A 19,183-nucleotide genomic window follows, 5' to 3' on the forward strand; every position below is an offset into this window, starting at 1 on the left:
TTTTAGTAATAACCATTGACTGTACCATTAAATATAATAAATAAATAAAACATTTAGATTTATTTATAAAAAAAAAAATAGACGCGGAATTAGTTTGTGTACATCATCACTAAGGAACCAGCTGCCCAATATGTGTGTACTTCAGAAGGCATCATGAGCACCACAGCCTCATCTTGCTAACTGCATACCTCTCGTCCTTTCGCGGTCTCACTGCACAAGACTCTAGTTTCTCTTATCCCTCTTCTGTACATCTCTCCAATGCAAGAGTTAACCAGTATCCACAATCATTCATCCCTCCTGGCAAACTCCGGAACTCCCTGGCTACTTCTCTATTTCGTCCTTTCCATGACTTGAACTATTTCAAGAGGGAGGTTTCAAGACACTTAACCTATAACTTTGGATTATTCTCCAGGAACTGACATTTCAGTAGGCATTTTTATTTATTTATTTATTTGTTTATTTTATTTATTTATTTATTTTTGTTGCCCTTGGTCAGTGCTCCTCTTAAAAATAAATAAATAAATAAATAAACAAATTAAATAGGACAAATTAACGTCCGATTTGAGGTGGTATCAGATGTAGGACAGACTGTCCAGCGAAAAACCGGACGTTTAGTCCTCTTATCCCCAATGTGTGAAAAGTGGTTTAAGGGAGGCCTGGTTAATTTTCTCTTCCAAGTTACTGTAAAATGTATGAGTGTGAATGCAATACAATGTTCCCCTCCTACTTTCTCTATCCTCATTTTCGATCCAAAGCTGGATGCTGCGTTTATGTGCGCAATGACTTAACCTGCTCTCGTGTCCACGCTCTTGAATCTTCCGAGTTCATCTGGCTACGACTACAGAGTCACTCTCATACTAAATTTATCTGTGCTGTATACCTCTCACCTAACTCCTCTGATTATAAGAAATTCTTTGACTACTTAATTTCCAAAGTGGAGCACATTCTGACCCTCTTCCCTTTTGCAGAGATCTCCATTCTTGGAGACTTCAATGTTCACCACCAGCTTTGGCTTTCCTCTCCCTTCACTGACCATCCTGGTGAACTAGCCTACAACTTTGCTATCCTCCATGACCTAGAGCAATTGGTGCAACACCCTACTCGTATTCCTGACCGTCTTGGAGATACGCCCAACATTCTTGACCTTTTCCTGACCTCTAATCCTTCTGCTTGCTGTCACCCTTTCTTCTCCGTTGGGCTCCTCCGATCACAATCTCATATCTTTATCTTGTCCTATCGCTCCAATCCCTCCTCAGGATGCCCCTAAGCGAAGGTGCCTCTGGCGTTTTGCCTCTGCTAGTTGGGGGGACCTGAGGAGGTATTTTGCTGATTTTCCTTGGAATGACTACTGCTTCTGTGTCAGAGACCCGTCTTTGTGTGCTGAACGCATAACAGAGGTGATAGTGTCTGGCATGGAGGCGTACATTCCTCACTCTTTTTCTCGTCCTAAACCTTCTAAATCTTGGCGGGAGTAACTATGACTCCTGGAGGTCCCGGGATGGTGTCATGCCGTGACTCCCCGAGTGACGTGAAAACCCTCCTTGAGACTTAGTTACTGGGGAAGTCTGCCTCCTAGTGGCTCCCGCTGGAAACGTAGGAACAAGCCTAAAGGATTGGGCCTACAGCTAAAATGCTTCCCCACAAGATGAATGTGAGGAGGGGAGGTGGACAAATATTCCATCCTCCCTTCTCATAGACGTTCATAGAGTAATGGGATTCCGCCAGGCTTCGGAGCCCAGAACAGCTTCACTGATCTGGAGTCCTTCTGCTCCTTCGAGTTCTCTATCTCGTTGGGGTGGGGGTCGTCAGGGTGATTTGCCGCGTCGGTGGGCCAAACCCACTTACCCTTGACAACGGTAGTCACTCTGGCGTTTCCGGGGTGACGGCCCGCTGGTGGGGAGGTAGCGCTCTTCTTGCCTTCAAATACCAGCGGGTTCATGGCTTTGATAATGGGGTACACGGTGCAGATGTGGTACCAGCCCCCACTGGAGTCCAAGGGGCGGGTATAGAACCTGTGTTCGTCCTTCGGATCAAGGGCGTCCTAGCAGAGCTCGTAGTCTGCAAACCAATGTTTCGTGCTGCAGCAGGTCTAGTAAAACAGATAGCCAACTGCCTGGCTGAGGGTGGCGTCCTCAGACCAGAATCCTGTCGGGGGCGACCTCGGCAGGTAGGTTTCGCATCACCTGTGCCGCTGAAGACGGTAGGTGTGAATAGTGCTGGCCCAGCCCGCTACCCTGTCGTCCCCCCAAAGGGGTTGTCCTAGCTGCCTGCTATCGGCTGCTTGGTCACCAAGCGCGGGTAAACGGCGGTCGGACAAAGCATGACTCAATCATGTTTTGTTCTCTTTGTTCTTTGTTCTCATGTTCCTTGTTCGAACAGCTTGTTCTCGTGCTATACATGATAGAGAGGTGGCCCACAAAAGGTACTTAAGCCTTCCATCACCAGACTCTCATGCACTTTATATTTCTGCCCGGAACCATGCCAAGTCTGTTCTCCAACTAGCCAAAAACTCCTTCATTAACAGAAAATGTCAAAACCTTTCAAGATCTAACTCCCCTCGTGATTTCTGGCATCTAGCCAAAGATATCTCCAATAACTTTGCTTCTTCTTCTTTCCCTCCTCTATTTCAACCAGATGGCACCATTGCTATCACATCTATTTCTAAAGCTGAACTCTTCGCTCAAACCTTTGCTAAAAATTCTACCTTGGACGATTCTGGGCTTGTTCCTCCCTCTCCTCCACCCTCTGACTACTTCATGCCACGTATTAAAATTCTTCGCAATGATGTTTTCCATGCCCTCGCTGGCCTAAACCCTCGGAAGGCTTATGGTCCTGATGGGGTCCCTCCTATTATTCTCCGAAACTGTGCCCCCGTGCTTGCACCTTACCTAGTCAAACTCTTTCAGCTCTGTCTGTCAACATCTACCTTTCCTTCTTGCTGGAAGTTTGCCTACATTCAACCTGTTCCTAAAAAGGGTGACCGTTCTAATCCCTCAAACTGCCGTCCTATTGCTTTGATTTCCTGCCTATCTAAAGTTTTTAAATCTATCCTCAACAGGAAGATTCTTAAACATCTATCACTTCACAACCTTCTATCTGATCGCCAGTATGGGTTCCGTCAAGGCCGCTCTACTGGTGATCTTCTGGTTTTCCTTACTGAGTCTTGGTCATCCTCTTTTACAAATTTTGGTGAAACTTTTGCTGTTGCCTTGGACATATCAAAAGCTTTTGATAGAGTCTGGCACAAAGCTTTGATTTCCAAACTACCCTCCTACGGTTTCCATCCTTCTCTGTAACTTCATCTCAAGTTTCCTTTCTGACCGTTCTATTGCTGCTGTGGTAGACGGTCATTGTTCTTCTCCTAAATCTATTAACAGTGGTGTTCCTCAGGGTTCTGTCCTGTCACCCACTCTCTTCTTATTATTCATTAATAATCTTCTAAACCAAACTTCTTGTCCTGTCCACTCCACCCTGCACTTTTCAACGTCTTTTCATAGACGTCCAACCCTTCAGGAGGTAAACATATAAAGCAGGGAAGCCACAGAACGCTTGACTTCTGATCTTTCTAAAATTTCTGATTGGGGCAGAGCAAACTTGGTATTGTTCAATGCCTCAAAAACTCAATTCCTCCATCTATCAACTTGACACAACCTTCCAGACAACTATCCTCACTTCTTCAATGACACTCAATTGTCCGCCTCTTCTACACTAAACATCCTCGGTCTGTCCTTTACTTATAATCTGAACTGGAAACTTCACATCTCATCTCTAGCTAAAACAGCTTCTATGAAGTTAGGTGTTCTGAGACGTCTCCGCCAGTTTTTTTCACCCCCCCCAACTGCTAACTCTGTACAAGGGCCTTATCCGTCCATGTATGGAGTATGCTTTACATGTCTGGGGAGGTTCCACTCATACTGCTCTTCTAGACAGGGTGGAACCAAAAGCTTTTCGTCTCATCAACTCCTCTCCTCTAACTGACCGTCTTCAGCCTCTCTCTCACCGCCGCAATGTTGCATATCTAGCTGTCTTCTACCGCTATTTTCATGCTAACTGCTCTTCTCATCTTGGTAACTGCATGCCTCCCCTCCTTCCACAGCCTCGCTGCACAAGACTTTCTTCTTCCTCTCACCCCTATTCTGTCCACCTCTCTAACGTAAGAGTTAACCAGTATTCTCAATCATTCATCCCTTTCTCTGGTAAATTCTGGAACTCCCTGCCTGCTTCTGTATTTCCACCTTCCTATGACTTGAATTCATCAATTTTTGACCACTGCTTTGACCCTTTTATGGGACTGGCATTTCAGTGGGCATTTTTTTTTTATTAAATTTTTGTTGCCCTTGGCCAGTGTCCTTCATACATAAAAAAAAAAAAAAATGGTCTAAGTATAGCAGCAGAGTGCCACTTGTGCGATGGAAGATGATGATACAGTGGAGCATGTGATATTGGACTGAGAGAGGTATGGGTAAGACTCTTGAGACAGGAAAGAAATGATAGGAGAGTGATTGACTGAGTTAGGGTATAATGGAATGAAAGAGTGGAAAGGGAATGGATGCTGCTGCAGCTGGGACTGCGTAGAGATACAAATGAAAGAATAATTGAAGAAGTGAAGAAGTTTTTGGAAGAAATTGTGGTGTGCCAAATGTAGGACTATGAAAGGACGGTTGAGGCAGTGAAGTTCCTGGAGAGACTGCGGTGTGGCAGATGCAGGAATTAGTGCTGTGATGGATAGTGTGTGTGTGTGTGTGTGTGTGTGTGTGTGTATATATATATATATATATATATATATATATATATATATATATATATATATATATATATATATATATATATATATATATATATATATATATATATATATATAGAGGAGTTGCCGTTCTAAAGGCCTGACTTAAGAACAACCTTGAGTACCACCAAACTCATGTTGAAAATTTTCACTTTTAATGATATGAGCCAGATGGGGTTTTCCAGCATTGTGTGTCCAATGGTATGGCATGCCGAGGTGATCTTTGATGGCCTGAGATGTGTATCTTTCACCAGCCTGTGTGGCAGTGTCAATGCAAAAATGGATCTCGAATACAGGACAGAAGTATATTTATAGTCTGTACTCTACCTGAAATAACTTCAGGATCTATATTTTCCTTTAATATGTAGTTAATACAAATCAAGACAGTGGATTTGCAAAAATAAGAAAAGAAAACATATCACCTGTAGAAATAATAACAGAACAATAAGTTGGCGAAACAATAATCCAGCACTGGCGTTGAGACGGTTCACTCCGCGCGGAACACTCAGTGTGTGGCAGACTGACAAGCAAGGCGAGGCTGGTCGGGGCGCACAGGCTGTTGCTACTAAAATGTCTAAAACAAAATCTACTTCTGAAAGAAATGGTATCAACAAAGAACAGTGTTTGGGATCGGTGATCAACAGAGCACTTACCTGCAATTCTCAGTGGCCCGATAAGGTGAGTGGGTCAGGGGATGCCTGTTTTGTACTGGGGTGTGAGTGACCTGGCTGACCATTAGCTGCCACGAGTGACCCCTCGGTTAGTCAGTCGCTGCCCCGAGTGATTCCCTGGCTGGCCAGTGGCTGCCCCGCGTGACCCCCTGACTGGTCAGTTGCTGCCCTGAGTGACTCCTTGGCTTGTGAGTGGCAGTCTCGAGTGATCCCCTGGCTGGTCAGTGGCTGCCCTGAGTGACTAGCAGTGTAATATAGGGAAGAAAGGTATGGCCAAAGTGGAGGACAGCTACTATTTGCAGATATCAAGTCCCAAAATGAGAAATGCTTATTGCAGAATACAGCATAGTGATTCCTAACCAGGGTTCCACAAAACTCTGGGCTTCTGCCGATCTTCACCAGGGATTCTGCAAGAAACCAGAAAATAATTATGTGCTATTGCATATATATATATATATATATATATATATATATATATATATATATATATATATATATATATATATATATATATATATATATACTATTTATAGGGGTTCCTTGAAATATGAAAAAAAATTAGTACAGAGGTTCCTCTGAGGTGTAAAGGTTAGGAATCATTGATATATCACAACACATTCTGGTGAGGGACTGAGATGGACACTTCTGGAGAATGTGGGGTCCCACCTGGCTTGATCCCACAGTTCGCGTGTGGTTGAAGGATTTTTTCTGTGATTGTATGAATTTCAATGGAGAAAAGATTTAAAAATCTGGAATGCTTGTCTTTACCATCTTTTACTTCGTCAGTCAATGGTATCCCATTCCTTAAATATCAGTCACACATGATATTCATCTTGTGACCTAAAAGTTATTATTTTCTTTAATATGATGAACAGTGGTAGAGAATCTTTGTGACTGGCATCTCAGTGGGCTTTTTTTTTTTATTGGATTTTTGTTGCCCTTGGCCACTATCCCTCCTACATAAAAAAAAAAAAAAACACTTTACAAGATGCTCATGTCATGAGCATGTTATATCATGCGTCAAGTATGATTAAGGGTGCTGCAGGAAGTGTGATAGAAAGTTTGTGAATGTGTGTGGTATTGAACATGTTAATATCAGACTCAAGATGCCTGTCTTTTGACTTCAGTAAATGTAATGTTATGAGTGTGTGATTCAGATGGTTCAAATGTTGGTGATAAATGTAATGTTATAATGTGTGATTCAGATGGCTCAAATTTTGGTTTCCTGTAGGTGTGTGTGTGTGTGTGTGAGACATTGTGGAAGAGAGTGTGATAGTGTGGCAGAAATTATGGTGGAATGTGTCTGAGAGTGGCAGAATGGTGCAGAATAGTAGAGTGTGTGGGGTTATCAAAGTATGGGAGCTTCTGTACAGCAACAAACCAATCAATCAAGCCCCCAGTGTGCACATTAGCTGCGTATCATGACATCCCAGTGTGTTGCAAGCTGGGTTCTAAATCATGATTTAGAAAAAGTAGCTTAAAAAAATTGATTGATTTAAATCAGATTTTTATTATTTAAATAAATTTTTAAGTGATTTTTTTTTCTTTTTTTGCAGTAACCCTTGTTTGTTTGCAATGATTACTTGTTTCAGTCTCATAAGGCCATTTTCTTGTATCAAACTTGGCCAGTGTTAAATGAAACCTTAGTTTCATTTAAGTTGTACACAAAAATCATAAGTTTGACCATTTGTTTAATCAGATCTGTTACATTAAAGTAACTAGTACATACATATAAAGGAACAGAAGAGGAACTATAATGAAACAAACATCTAAATATACAGTATATATATATATATATATATATATATATATATATATATATATATATATATATATATATATATATATATATATATATATATGTATATATATTATATATATATATATATATATATATATATATATATATATATATATATATATATATATATATATATATATATATATATATATATATATATATATTTTTTTTTTTTTATGTAGGAGGGACACTGGCCAAGGGCAATAAAAATCCAATAAAAAAAAAAGCCCACTGAAATGCCAGTCCTCAAATAGGGTCTGAAGCAGTAGTAAAAAATTGAAGGATGAGTGTCTTGAAAGAGTTAAAGTCATAGGAAGGTGGAGTTCAATATGGAAGAGGAGGACAGTTGAGTGTCATTGAAGAAGAGGGGATAGTTGTCTGGAAGGTTGTATTGAGTTGATAGAGGAATTGAGTTTTTGAGGCATTGAACAATACCAAGTTTGCTCTACCTCATTCAGAAATTTTAGAGAGATCAGAAGTCAGGCATTCTGTGGCTTCCCTGTATGAACTGTTTACTTCCTGAAGGGTTGCACATCTACAAAAAGATATGGAAAAGTGCAGGGTGGTATCATCAGCATAGGAGTGGATAGGACAAGAAGTTTGGTTTAGAAGATTATTGATGAATAATAGGAAGAGAGTAGGTGACAAAACAGAACCCTGAAGAACACCACTGTTAATAGATTTAAAAGAACAGTGACCATCTACTGCCACAGCAATAGAACAGTCAGAAAGGAAATGAGATGAAGTTACAGAAAGAAGGATAGAAGCTGTAGAAGGGTAGTTTGGAAATCAAAGCTTTGTGCCAGACTCTACCAAAAGTTTTTGATATATCTAAAGCAACAACAAAAGTTTCACTAAAATCTCTAAAGGAGGATGACCAAGGAAAGCCAGAAGATTGCCAGTAGAGCGGCCTTGACGGAACCTATACTGGCAATCAGTTAAAAAGTTGTGAAGTGATAGATATTTAAGAATCTTCCTGTTGAGGATAGATTCAAAACTTTAGATAGGCAGAAAATTAAAGCAATAGGACAGTAGTTTGAGGGAATGAAAGTCACCCTTTTTAGGAACAGACTGACTGTAGGCAAACTTCCAGCAAGAAGGAAAGGTAGATGTTAACAGACAGAGTTGAAAGAGTTTGACTAGGCAAGGTGCAAGCATGGAAGCACAGTTTTGGAGAACAGTAGGAGGGACCCCATCAGGTCCATAAGCCTTCTGAGAATTTAGGCCTGAGAGGGCATGGAAAACATCATTGTGAAGAATTTTAATAGGTAGCATGAAGTTGTCAGAGGGCGGAGGAGAGGGAGAAACAAGCCTTGAATCATCCAAGGTAGAGTTTTAAGCAAAGGTTTGAGTTAAGAATTCAGCTTTAGAGATAGATGTGATAGCAGTGATGCCATCTGGTTGAAATAAAGGAGGGAAAGAAGAAGAAGCAAAGTTATTAGAGATGTTTTTGGCTAGATGCCAGAAGTCACGATGGGAGTTAGATCTTGAAAGGTTTTGACACTTTCTGTTAATGAAGGAGTTTTTTGGCTAGTTGGAGAACAGACTTGACATGGTTCTGGGCAGAACTATAAAGTGCATGAGATTCTGCTGATGGAAGACTTAAGTATCTTTTGTGGGCTACCTTTCTATCATGTATAGCACAAGAACAAGCTTTGTTAAACCAAGGTTTAGAAGGTTTAGGACGAGAAAAAGAGTGAGGAATGTACGCCTCCATGCCAGACACTATCAGCTCTGTTATGTGCTCAGCACACAGAGATGGGTCTCTGTCACAGGAGCAGTAGTCATTCCAAGGAAAATCAGCAAAATATCCCCTCAGGTCCCCCCAACTAGCAGAGGCAAAACACAAAAGGCACTTCTGCTTAGGTGGATCCTAAGGAAGGATTGGAGCAACAGGACAAGATACAGATATGAGATTGTGATTGGAGGAGCCCAATGGAGAAGAGGGGGTAACAGCATAAGCAGAAGGATTAGAGGTTAGGAAAAGTTCAAGAATGTTGAGAGTATCTCCAAGACAGTCAGGAATATGAGTAGGGTATTGCACCAATTGCTTTAGGTTGTGAAGGATAGCAAAGTTGAAGGCTAGTTCACCAGTATGGTTAGTGAAGGGAGAGGAAAGTCAAAGGTGGTGATGAACATTGAAGTCTCTAATAATGGAAATCTCTGCAAAAGGGAAGAGAGTCAGAATGTGCTCCACTCTGGAAGTTAAGTAGTCAAAGAATTTTTTATAGTCGGAGTTAGGTGAGAGGTATACAGCACAGATAAATTTAGTTTGAGAGTGACTCTGTAGTCGTAGCCAGATGGTGGAAAACTTGGAAGATTCAAGAGCGTGGGCACAAGAGCAGGTTAAATTATTAAGCACTTAAACACAACATCCAGCTTTGGATTGAAAATGAGGATAGAGAAAGTAGGAGGTAACAGAAAAGGTCATATGTATATATATATATATATATATATATATATATATATATATATATATATATATATATATATATATATATATATATATATATATATATATTATGAGTAGCTGGCTGTGACAAGGGGGCAAGCACCAAAAGTAAACAAATGAGTAAATTGCACCTAAAGGTAAGCACAATGTGTGTGTTGATCGTTCACCATCACTTTACTTTACCTGTCTAGTGTGTCCTATACAGAGTATGTGCAACTGTGTGTTATATCTCATTATAGACTACATTTTCTTGGCTTTTATGTGATATATTTCTAATGTTGTTACATTAAATAATTAAAGAGTCATAAAGTAAGGAACAATATAGTGTGTTAAGCAGAAAACATTTTCAGATTTTGAAACTTTCACATGGCCCAGTAAACCTTTGAACAAAAAAATCTATTGACATGCAGCACCTCTTAATAATTCATTAAGAACAGACTCAGACTCTTAAGTAAAACACTCCATGACAATAATTTTAGTGCTTCCTGCTGGCTCACTTGCACTGTCTTGGTGCCACTCTCTCTAGGAAGGATGGACAATGCTACCAGACATATGATAAATTCTGCTATTTCCCTTCTCTCTCTCTCTCTCTCTCTCTCTCTCTCTCTCTCTCTCTCTCTCTCTCTCTCTCTCTCTCTCTCTCTCTCTCTCTCTCTCTCTCTCTCTCTCTCTCTCTCTCTCTCTCTCTCTCTCTCTCTCTCTCTCTCTCACAGCAAAAGTTAACTAATAATTGTACCTTAATAACATAGCTTCCTATAATGACTTGACACAAAACCTAAGGATATTGGCATGAGCAATGCCGTATGACAGTTTGGGCTGGCTGGTGTGGCACGTGTTGATAGAGAAAACTTACATGCCTCCCACAATGAACTTTTTTATATTGTCATTTATGGAAACTTTTATGTGTGTGTAACACTAATCTTTTTAGTAACAATAGTGTACTCTAATGTTTTGTGTTAGAATTAACCATCATTATCAGCAACTGCCTCTTTAAACGTCTGATATTTACCAAAAGAGATAGTGATGGTGATAGCATGATAGCATGGATGATGAGGTAAACACTATTATGATTAATGGGCATTAGCTGCATGCACGATAGAGATACAATCACATCGTTATTTTTAAGATATATGGGAAATTATAGAATAGAATACATTATTAACTCCATTTCACGGTGGCGCTTGGTTCCTTGTCCCAGCCAGGTACTCGTGTATATATATATATATATATATATATATATATATATATATATATATATATATATATATATATATATATATATATATATATATATATATATATATTTATTTATTTATTTATTTATTTATTTATTTATAATTTAAATCATTAGATATTTGACTCGATATAATACTTGAATACTTCTGAATACAGTATATATAATTTTTACTTAAATCATAATTTTTTACTCAGATTTAGATCAATTTAAATAACTTACTTCACTCATCTAATCTGGCAAAGAATGGCAGCAAAGATTAGCAGTGTGAAAGAAAAAATGGCATTTATTGTTCCTCCTTACATACATAAGGTGTCTATCGTAATATTGCACTGTGCTGTCAGCCTGCCAGTGCTGCAATATTGCAGCAGAAATGCATAGTTGTCAACTCACACTGACGAGCTGCTAAACCAAGCCAGGCAGGAGCCACATTCTCCTCAAGTGCCCAAGATGTGTACTACCTTATTAGGGAGTGTAATGAGTAAGTGTTGTAAGCAAAATTATTATTGAAACATAAATAGGAGTGACCTAAGTGCTGCTAGTAAAGCTGGTTTGGTCACTATTTGCTTTTTTTTTTGCATTATTCTTTTTTTATCTTGTGTTTTTTCAGTTTTGTATGATGACGCCTGTCACAGATTGGGCTTTATCCATTTTGAGTCATTATCTATAGATGTTTAAGAATTCGGTAATGGGCAGAGCTGTGGAAAGGTGAAGTTGTTAGGTAAAAGCATTGCATGAAATTAAAAGAAACTATTTCTGATGGGTATTATTTTATAAGAGAAACCAAATTAGTCTTGAATGTAAAAAAACAAAGTGGAGTGAGTTAAAATAAAGCCTAATGCATGACAATCATGGCCAGGTCTGGATCTAACAATTTTTCACTTCTCTGCTGTTTCTTGAGGTAAAAGTATGGAAATACCAAGATGTTGTGCAAACCCTTTATTTTTGTTTTGTTGTATTACACAAAGTGTGACACCAGCTGTGTCCTGCACTTGATATGACACTGGGTTCAGCTGCACTGATATTTTCATCTCGCAGTGTGCAGACTCGGCATATTAAATTCTCATTGGCTCATTTGTTTGAGCACAATTAATCCACAGTCATTAAACGTAAATTTTGAATATGAATCTGTAAAGTGGTAAGCAGTCTGACATCTGCTTTTGATTAAAGATAGTGTGCAGCCTCAGCCATTTATCACTTTAAGAAGTCTTTCAAAACCTACCCTGATGGCAAAGGCAGCAACACACAGGGCAAATTCCTCCCAGTATGCTGTCCATTTTTGCTGGTGGCTGGGTAAAATGAGCAGCAAATGATGTCATGTAGCTCATTTTCTGTCAGGAAGAATGGAAAACAGCTGTGGTGCTGGACTTGCTGGGAGTATTTGAAGTCAAATGACCATTGTACTACAAGCTGTAAGTCTAAAATAATATACATTGTTGTACTTTATGAGTAAAATTTTCGACTATAAAACTTAGAAAGCAGTATATGTGCTAGTGTGTGCTTGTGATTTGGTTGTGTGGTGTGTGAAATTATTTACAGCACTCATTTGACAACTGTAGGTGGTGAGATAAAAAGTGTGTCGTGATGGAGTCCTGCACAAAGTTTTGTTTGAGTGTGTAAGCTCAGTACAAATTAATTGAGCCATAGTGGATCCAGACTATTAATTGGTACTTGGGGTGTTGGCTGTAAGACTTGGTCATGCTGTGCCACCTCAACCCAAGAGTGACCTGACCAGGGCCAGCAGGGCTTGGCCTATGTAGGAGGGACACTGGCCAAGGGCAACAAAAATTCAATAAATAAAAAACGCCCACTGAGATGCCAGTCCCAGAAAAGTGGTAGTAAAAAATTTAAGGATAAGTGTCTTGAAACCTTCCTCTTGAAGGAATGCATGTCATAAGAAGCAGGCAGGGAGTTCCAGAGTTTACCAGAGAAAGAGATGAATGATTGAGAATACTGGTTAACTCTTGCGTTAGAGAGGTGGACAGAATAGTGGTGAGAGAAAGAAGAAAGTCTTGTGCAGCGAGGCCGCGGAAGGAGGGGAGGCATGCAGTTAGCAACATGAGAAGAGCAGTTAGCATGAAAATAGTGGTAGTAGACAGCTAGAGATGCAACATTGCAGCAATGAGAGAGAGGCTGAAGACAGTCAGTTAGAGGGAAGGAGTTGATGAGACGAAAAGCTCTTGATTCCACCCTGTCCAGAAGAGCGGTATGAGTGGAACCCCTCCAGACATGTGAAGCATACTTCATACATGGACGGATAAGGCCCTTGTACAGAGTTATCAGTTGGCGGGGGGGGTGCTGAGAAAAACTGGCAGAGACGTCTTAGAATGCCTAACTTCTTAGAAGCTGTCTTAGCTAAAGATGAGATGTGAAGTTTCCAGTTCAGATTATAAGTAAAGGACAGACTGAAGATGTTCAGTGTAGAAGAGGAGGACAGTTGAGTGCCATTGAAGAAGAGGGGATAGTTGTCTGGAAGGTTGTGTCGAGTTGATAGATGGAGGAATTGAGTTTTTGAGGCAGTGAACAATACAAGGTGTGCTCTGCCCCAATCAGAAATTTTAGAAAGATCAGAAGTCAGGCATTCTGTGGCTTCCCTGCATGAAATATTTACTTCCTGAAGGGTTGGACGTCTATGAAAAGACGTGGAAAAGTGCAGGTTGGTTTTGATCGTCAGCTTAGGAGTGGATAAGAGTGCTGCTGGTCTCACCAGCAAAAATGGGCAGTGTGCTGGGAGAAATTTGCCCAGAGTGACACGATCTTAAGTCCAATAAGCATTTGTGAAATTAGGTTATGTTAGATCAGTTTAACTCAGGTTAGGTTACATTAGGTTAAGTCAGGTTAGGTTAGATCAGCTTAGCTTAGCTTAGGTCAGGTTAGCTTAGGACAGTTTGAAAAATTTAGGTTTAAGAAAGAGATAGGAAGAAATTGGTTCTCAAATAGAATGGTAGATGAGTGGAATGGATTCAGTAATCATGTTAGTGCTAGGACATTTAAGAGAAGATTAGATGGGTTTATGGATGGAGATGATAGGTGGAAATAGGTAGGTATATTTCATACAGGGACTGCCACGTGTAAACCTGGTTGCTTCTTGCAGCTTCCCTTATTTCTTATGTTCTCATGTTCTAAGTTAGTTTAGTTTAGGCTGCATTAGGTTAGCTCAGGTTAGGTTAAGTTGTATTTGAAGTTTTGTAAGAATCAGATGGTCATTACAATGGAGTGTAGGTGGGGATGGCATGATGTGCTGTGGCAGAGTGCAATTGTGTTGAGCCTGGCAATACATCATCCCTTGTTTTTACTTCTACCTTCTTTATTATAGGGAACAAGTTGCTTTTTTTCTGCTTAATAATTGACACTTTTTCAAGATTTTTATTGGTGTAAGCCCTGAGATTGAGTGTTTTCTTTACATTCGTCAGTGTGATACAGAATAAGAAAATTACTTTGCACAAACAAATTTTATCTTCTTTTGAAAAAGCATCATAATTATTTAAAGCAGAAAAATTAAATTGGTCTATTTCAAACATAGAAAACAGCTACTCAGTTTTAAATAATTGTTATATATAGGTGCTAAGAAATTAAAAATGTGATACTTTTCAAACCTCAAACTTGTGGGGTGCAAGTTGTCACAATTACTTGACTATGAAAGGTGATTATAATAAGGTAATTATTTAAGATGCTGCTCCTGTTTAAGAAGAGGATAATTGTAGAGAATGCTACTCCTAGGTGAAAGAGAGAATTATCTTAGAGTGCCATTCCTGCTCACAGAGAGGAATCATTACCAGAACCATTATTGATGGTAATAGTTATAACAAAGTAGATGTGTTATTGTTATCTAACAAGTGAATTAAAACTATAAAACAAGGTCTCTCTTTGCTAACAAGAAATTCAGCGTCTCGTATAATTTTCTCATTCATATTGGTTCAAACACATCGAAGGTGAGGCATGTGAGAGAGCAGGGAAGAGGGGGACACCAGCCCTGCTACTGGACAGAGCCAATGCTCGTGTCTGATATAGGAAATTAAGTCCACCATTACCTACTTATGTTGTACGCACCAAGGATACCCTGCATCTTGAATCTAAGGCTGTGGCCATGGTGGTTGGTGGTTGTGAATGAGCGGGTGGGAGGGTGAGTGAGTAGCTGTGTTGGCTTGGCCACTCTGACAGTGGGTGAGCTGGCATGTGGTGGGGGCTAGACCTAGTCTCCACACTATGCTGTAGGCACCTGTGGTTACAATATTTCTAAATTTTTAGTACCTAAAATTTCTCCATTTACTAGTAATCAGTATACTATCAATAGTTTGATTTCATTTGTTAAAGAAACAAGTGGTTTGTTTTCCACAGTCAAATAAGTTCAGTGTAGTATGCTAATATATAAATTTGTAGTATTTTAATCTCAATTTGAATTGATACTTTACATGACAATTTTCTTCCTAAAACACTCATACACACTGGTCCTGTTGTGTACCCAGTTATTTCCAGGTACTCTATGAAAAAATTAACATACTGTGGGGTGCACCAAGCAATGAAGTTGATTATCACTGTTGTAAAGGAGACTTGAGATCTTGAGGAGCTGTGCATAACTTGGTAGTGTTGCTCATCATAACTGACAAGTTTGACTGGGAAATCTTCCAGCAGCAGACTGACTGATTAGTAAATATGGTTACAAATTTTGTGGGTGTTTTCATAGAGAATCACTATTTTATTCCTGGTCAGTAACCAATGCTATTTCTTATGTAGATGTTTATATTCTGTAGTTATTAAAATTGTTGTTTTCAACTTCATCACCTGGTGATTGTTGTTTTTGTTATCAGTTTATCTTTGACAGGAAAACAGGAAAAGCATCATAACAATTAGGAAAAAAATAGACATTGTCTCAATCACAACAAAAACAGGACATCTTATAAAGACCAGCCTCCTTTATCTGGCTAGAGCTGCCTGCTCTGCTGCCTTGTCCCACCCTGGCTCACATTGTGCTGTGTGGAATTTGATTCTGTGCTGGTTTTTAGATGTGATTATTGATGTAATCTAATATAAACCTGACCTAGTCTAACTAGACCTGACCTAACCTAAGCTAAAGTACTTAATCTAATCCAACCCAGCCCAACCCAGTCCTGTCCAAACCAGTCCAAGCCAAAGATGGCATCACACCAGAGCTGATCTGCAGTTAGTTCACAGAAATTACTATGGTGGCAGAGACAACAACTATTTTATTTATTTATTCATTTTATTTTTTTCTTGAAATTAGGATCCAAATAAAAGGCACATTGCCTTTTATCTTTAAAGGTGAAAACTAGACATTTTTTTCTATGGATGCCATCAAATCTAAAAACTAACATTTCATTATATTATGAAACTAACATTTCATTATATTATGAATTTATTTTCATAAAGGAGATTAACTGAATTGGGAGCTGATGCATTTGAAAAAGCATAGAAGAGGGCATATTGCTGTTGTGGTACTGTGCTGCCAGCACAAAACCCTCTCACCAAGATTATTTTGCTTATATACAAGCTTTAAGATCTTTACTTTTTTTTTTTTATGGAAATAGAGAAATAGAGTTGTCTTTATGTAGTGAGGAGTCCACATAGCCACTTAGATGTGTTTTGTGATCCAAGTTGGTGGATGCAATTGCAGGGAGGAGTGAGTCACCACTTCTGTGCTAGTGTAACTAAAGGCCTTGCAACATCTGATAGTGATTGTGTTACACAGCTCAGCCACAAGTTTAGACACTACCAAATACTGAAATAGACAGGCTTAAGGCATAGAAAGATGACAAGAAAAGGTTTGAAAATATTTATTGATGAAAAGGCAATAATAATAGGTGTTTATTTCTATTTGAAAGTACAATTAAGCACCTAAAAATCAATAAAAGATCAAATTACCAAAGTAACACACTTTCTATGTCCTTCCCCAATTGTACATAATTACAAGCATTTTCTTCAAATTAGCAGGTTTCAAAATTGTGCTGTCTGTTAGAGAGTACATATTTGTTGTGAAAATGTTTGCCCTTTCTACCTCAACTGAAGTTACTATTGGTATACATACTTGAAACACATAGTATGCTCTAATTTCTTGGTGATATATTGTGTTTTGCTTGTACCTTCCAGGACCTTACCTGTGTTTTCACTTGCTTGAAATTGTTATTTCCCAAAGTCATTGACTCTTATGGTATTTAAATTTTATATATTTTTTCTATTTCATTTGGAGCTTTATTAATGCATTCAGAAGACATGCAGGTCATTCACTAATGTTTGGGAAATTGGAAGCAGTATACACAAGACTCCACTGCAGGGAACTTTTCCTCATGATTTTGCTCACAGGCCTCACTGCTGCTGAGTCTTCGTCTTGCAGTGACATGACAATTTCTTGTATCTTTTTCAAAGTGTTTGACAGAGAAAAAACAGAAACCCATGTACCCTACCAAGTCAAAACTGGCTGATGAGGTAAAGGGATCTCATGTGCCATTTCTTGGAATAATTGTAAATGTGAAAGAGCTTTAAGAATTATTTTATTTAATTAGAAACTAAACTGTCAGCAGTTGTGTATAGGTTATGTAAATGTTCAGCCACTCTGTGGTGTCCATAAACTAGACAAATTACATGCAACATTAGGAAATGTTACTTTCAGAACATGTTCAGCTTTTTTTCATATATGGAGTTGCATTGGTAACAGACAAAGGAACATTCCTGTGCCAAACACTTGGCCAAAGTGTAGCACTGGAATCAGTAAATAATGCAGCAATAGTTGAGCTACTTGCTTTCTCCAGTACTTTTGACGTTAAATACTCTGCGGCTCACACAGATGATCACATATATATTTCATATAATTGGAATAACCAAGTTTAGTAGGTTTTTGGAACTACCTAAGTCTTGGCCAAGTGTAGTAACTTGTAGTCATGTGTAATTGTACATTATTTGAAGACCACAGAAGCATAAGGCAGCAAATGCCACTGCAGCTAGAGTTGAGTTATTAATACCTTCAGTATTATCAGTCATCCTATGTCTTTCTGTAATGTGTGCAAGACTGTCCCAGACCTCTTAACATGGTCAAATATCCCTTAGAACAAAGGTAACTTTAGACCTTAGTGACTTGGAATCATTTTCTTCTGTGTTGCCCAGCACATCTTAGGACCAGAAGGTCCTGTGTGTAAGGCAGGGTTGCTGTCAATTGGAGTGGAAAATGTACTGTGTGTAGCTGGTGGTGAGCCATTATGAAAAGTGTCTGGTGGCCCAGCCAAAGCAGTGCTACTAAACTAATGCTTGGATATTCATCCCAGTCCCTCAGGTACCTCATGTTTTCATGGTGTTCCTGTGAATGTGCTGTGCTATTGCATTAGTGTGCCCATAGCATCATCAGGGCAGATAACTCAGACAGTAAGAGAGGCAATAGAGATGCCCCAAGACAAATACAGAACTCAGATAGTAAGAGAGGCAATAGAGATGCCCCAAGACAAATACAGAACTCAGATAGTAAGAGAGGCAATAGAGATGCCCCAAGACAAATGCAGATTGAGGTGCAAAAAGTTTGATGTTCCATTGTTTTCGTATGTCTTGTAAGTTTATCTTTGTCTTCTATTTTAACTTCATTTCTATGTAATTTATTGATTGTTAACCCTTAAAAGGTGGGTGTGGATTTTTCTGGCTGGGAAGAATAGCTGCTTGCCATGTATATACCAGGCAGTGTTCTGAACACTGGTCTGCCACGGGAAGAAAGTCACTATACCTCGTCATGTCACCACAGAAAAACCACTTGACCGGGAGATTTTGGGTTTGTGACAAATTTAAGAGCTATGTTGGTTAAAGGGGATGCTTTTAAATTGGTAAACATTTACTTGCCCATTTCAGGTTGGGAGACAAAAATATTTGTTTCTGGTAGATTTTGGTGTTTTGAATTTGCTAACCGTTTCCACTGGAAATCAACCATATTTTTTTCCTCCTGTTCCCTCCCCCCACTAGGAACTGCTGATATTCAATAAAAACAACTAACAGATTAATACAAAACACACCAAAATTGATCTGAAAAACATTTTTTTTCTTCACAGATAACACACATTATATTATCACTGTTACCCCTTGCAAAGTAATGATTTGTGAAAGTAACGAGTAATAAATTAATGCAAAACACGCCATATGTTAAGCACTTTACAGCAGTGTCCCCACTTCTACATGGGGGTTTATGCTCCTGTTTGTTTTAACAGCTGCTTGTACAAACTTTATTTTCATATTTTTCTTGTGACTTTTAATA

At 39.1% G+C, this 19,183-nt stretch overlaps 1 protein-coding gene across 4 annotated transcripts in view; it reads left to right on the plus strand.

Moving 5' to 3' along the window:
• Positions 1–5,238: 5,238 nt before the first annotated feature.
• LOC135106734 (GEL complex subunit OPTI-like) overlaps positions 5,239–19,183 on the plus strand; it is a 39,169-nt gene continuing 25,224 nt past the window's right edge. Inside the window, exon 1 of one of the 4 annotated variants that reach the window (XM_064015992.1) lies at positions 5,239–5,461. In XM_064015992.1, the coding sequence (XP_063872062.1) occupies positions 5,354–5,461 (108 nt within the window). In that variant the 5' untranslated portion in view covers positions 5,239–5,353. The remainder of the gene's footprint in view (positions 5,462–19,183) is intronic. The other 3 variants (XM_064015995.1, XM_064015994.1, XM_064015993.1) reach the window with 3 other exon arrangements.

This window comes from Scylla paramamosain, chromosome 14, assembly GCF_035594125.1.
Source record: "Scylla paramamosain isolate STU-SP2022 chromosome 14, ASM3559412v1, whole genome shotgun sequence".
In the NCBI taxonomy this organism is placed as follows: domain Eukaryota; kingdom Metazoa; phylum Arthropoda; class Malacostraca; order Decapoda; family Portunidae; genus Scylla; species Scylla paramamosain.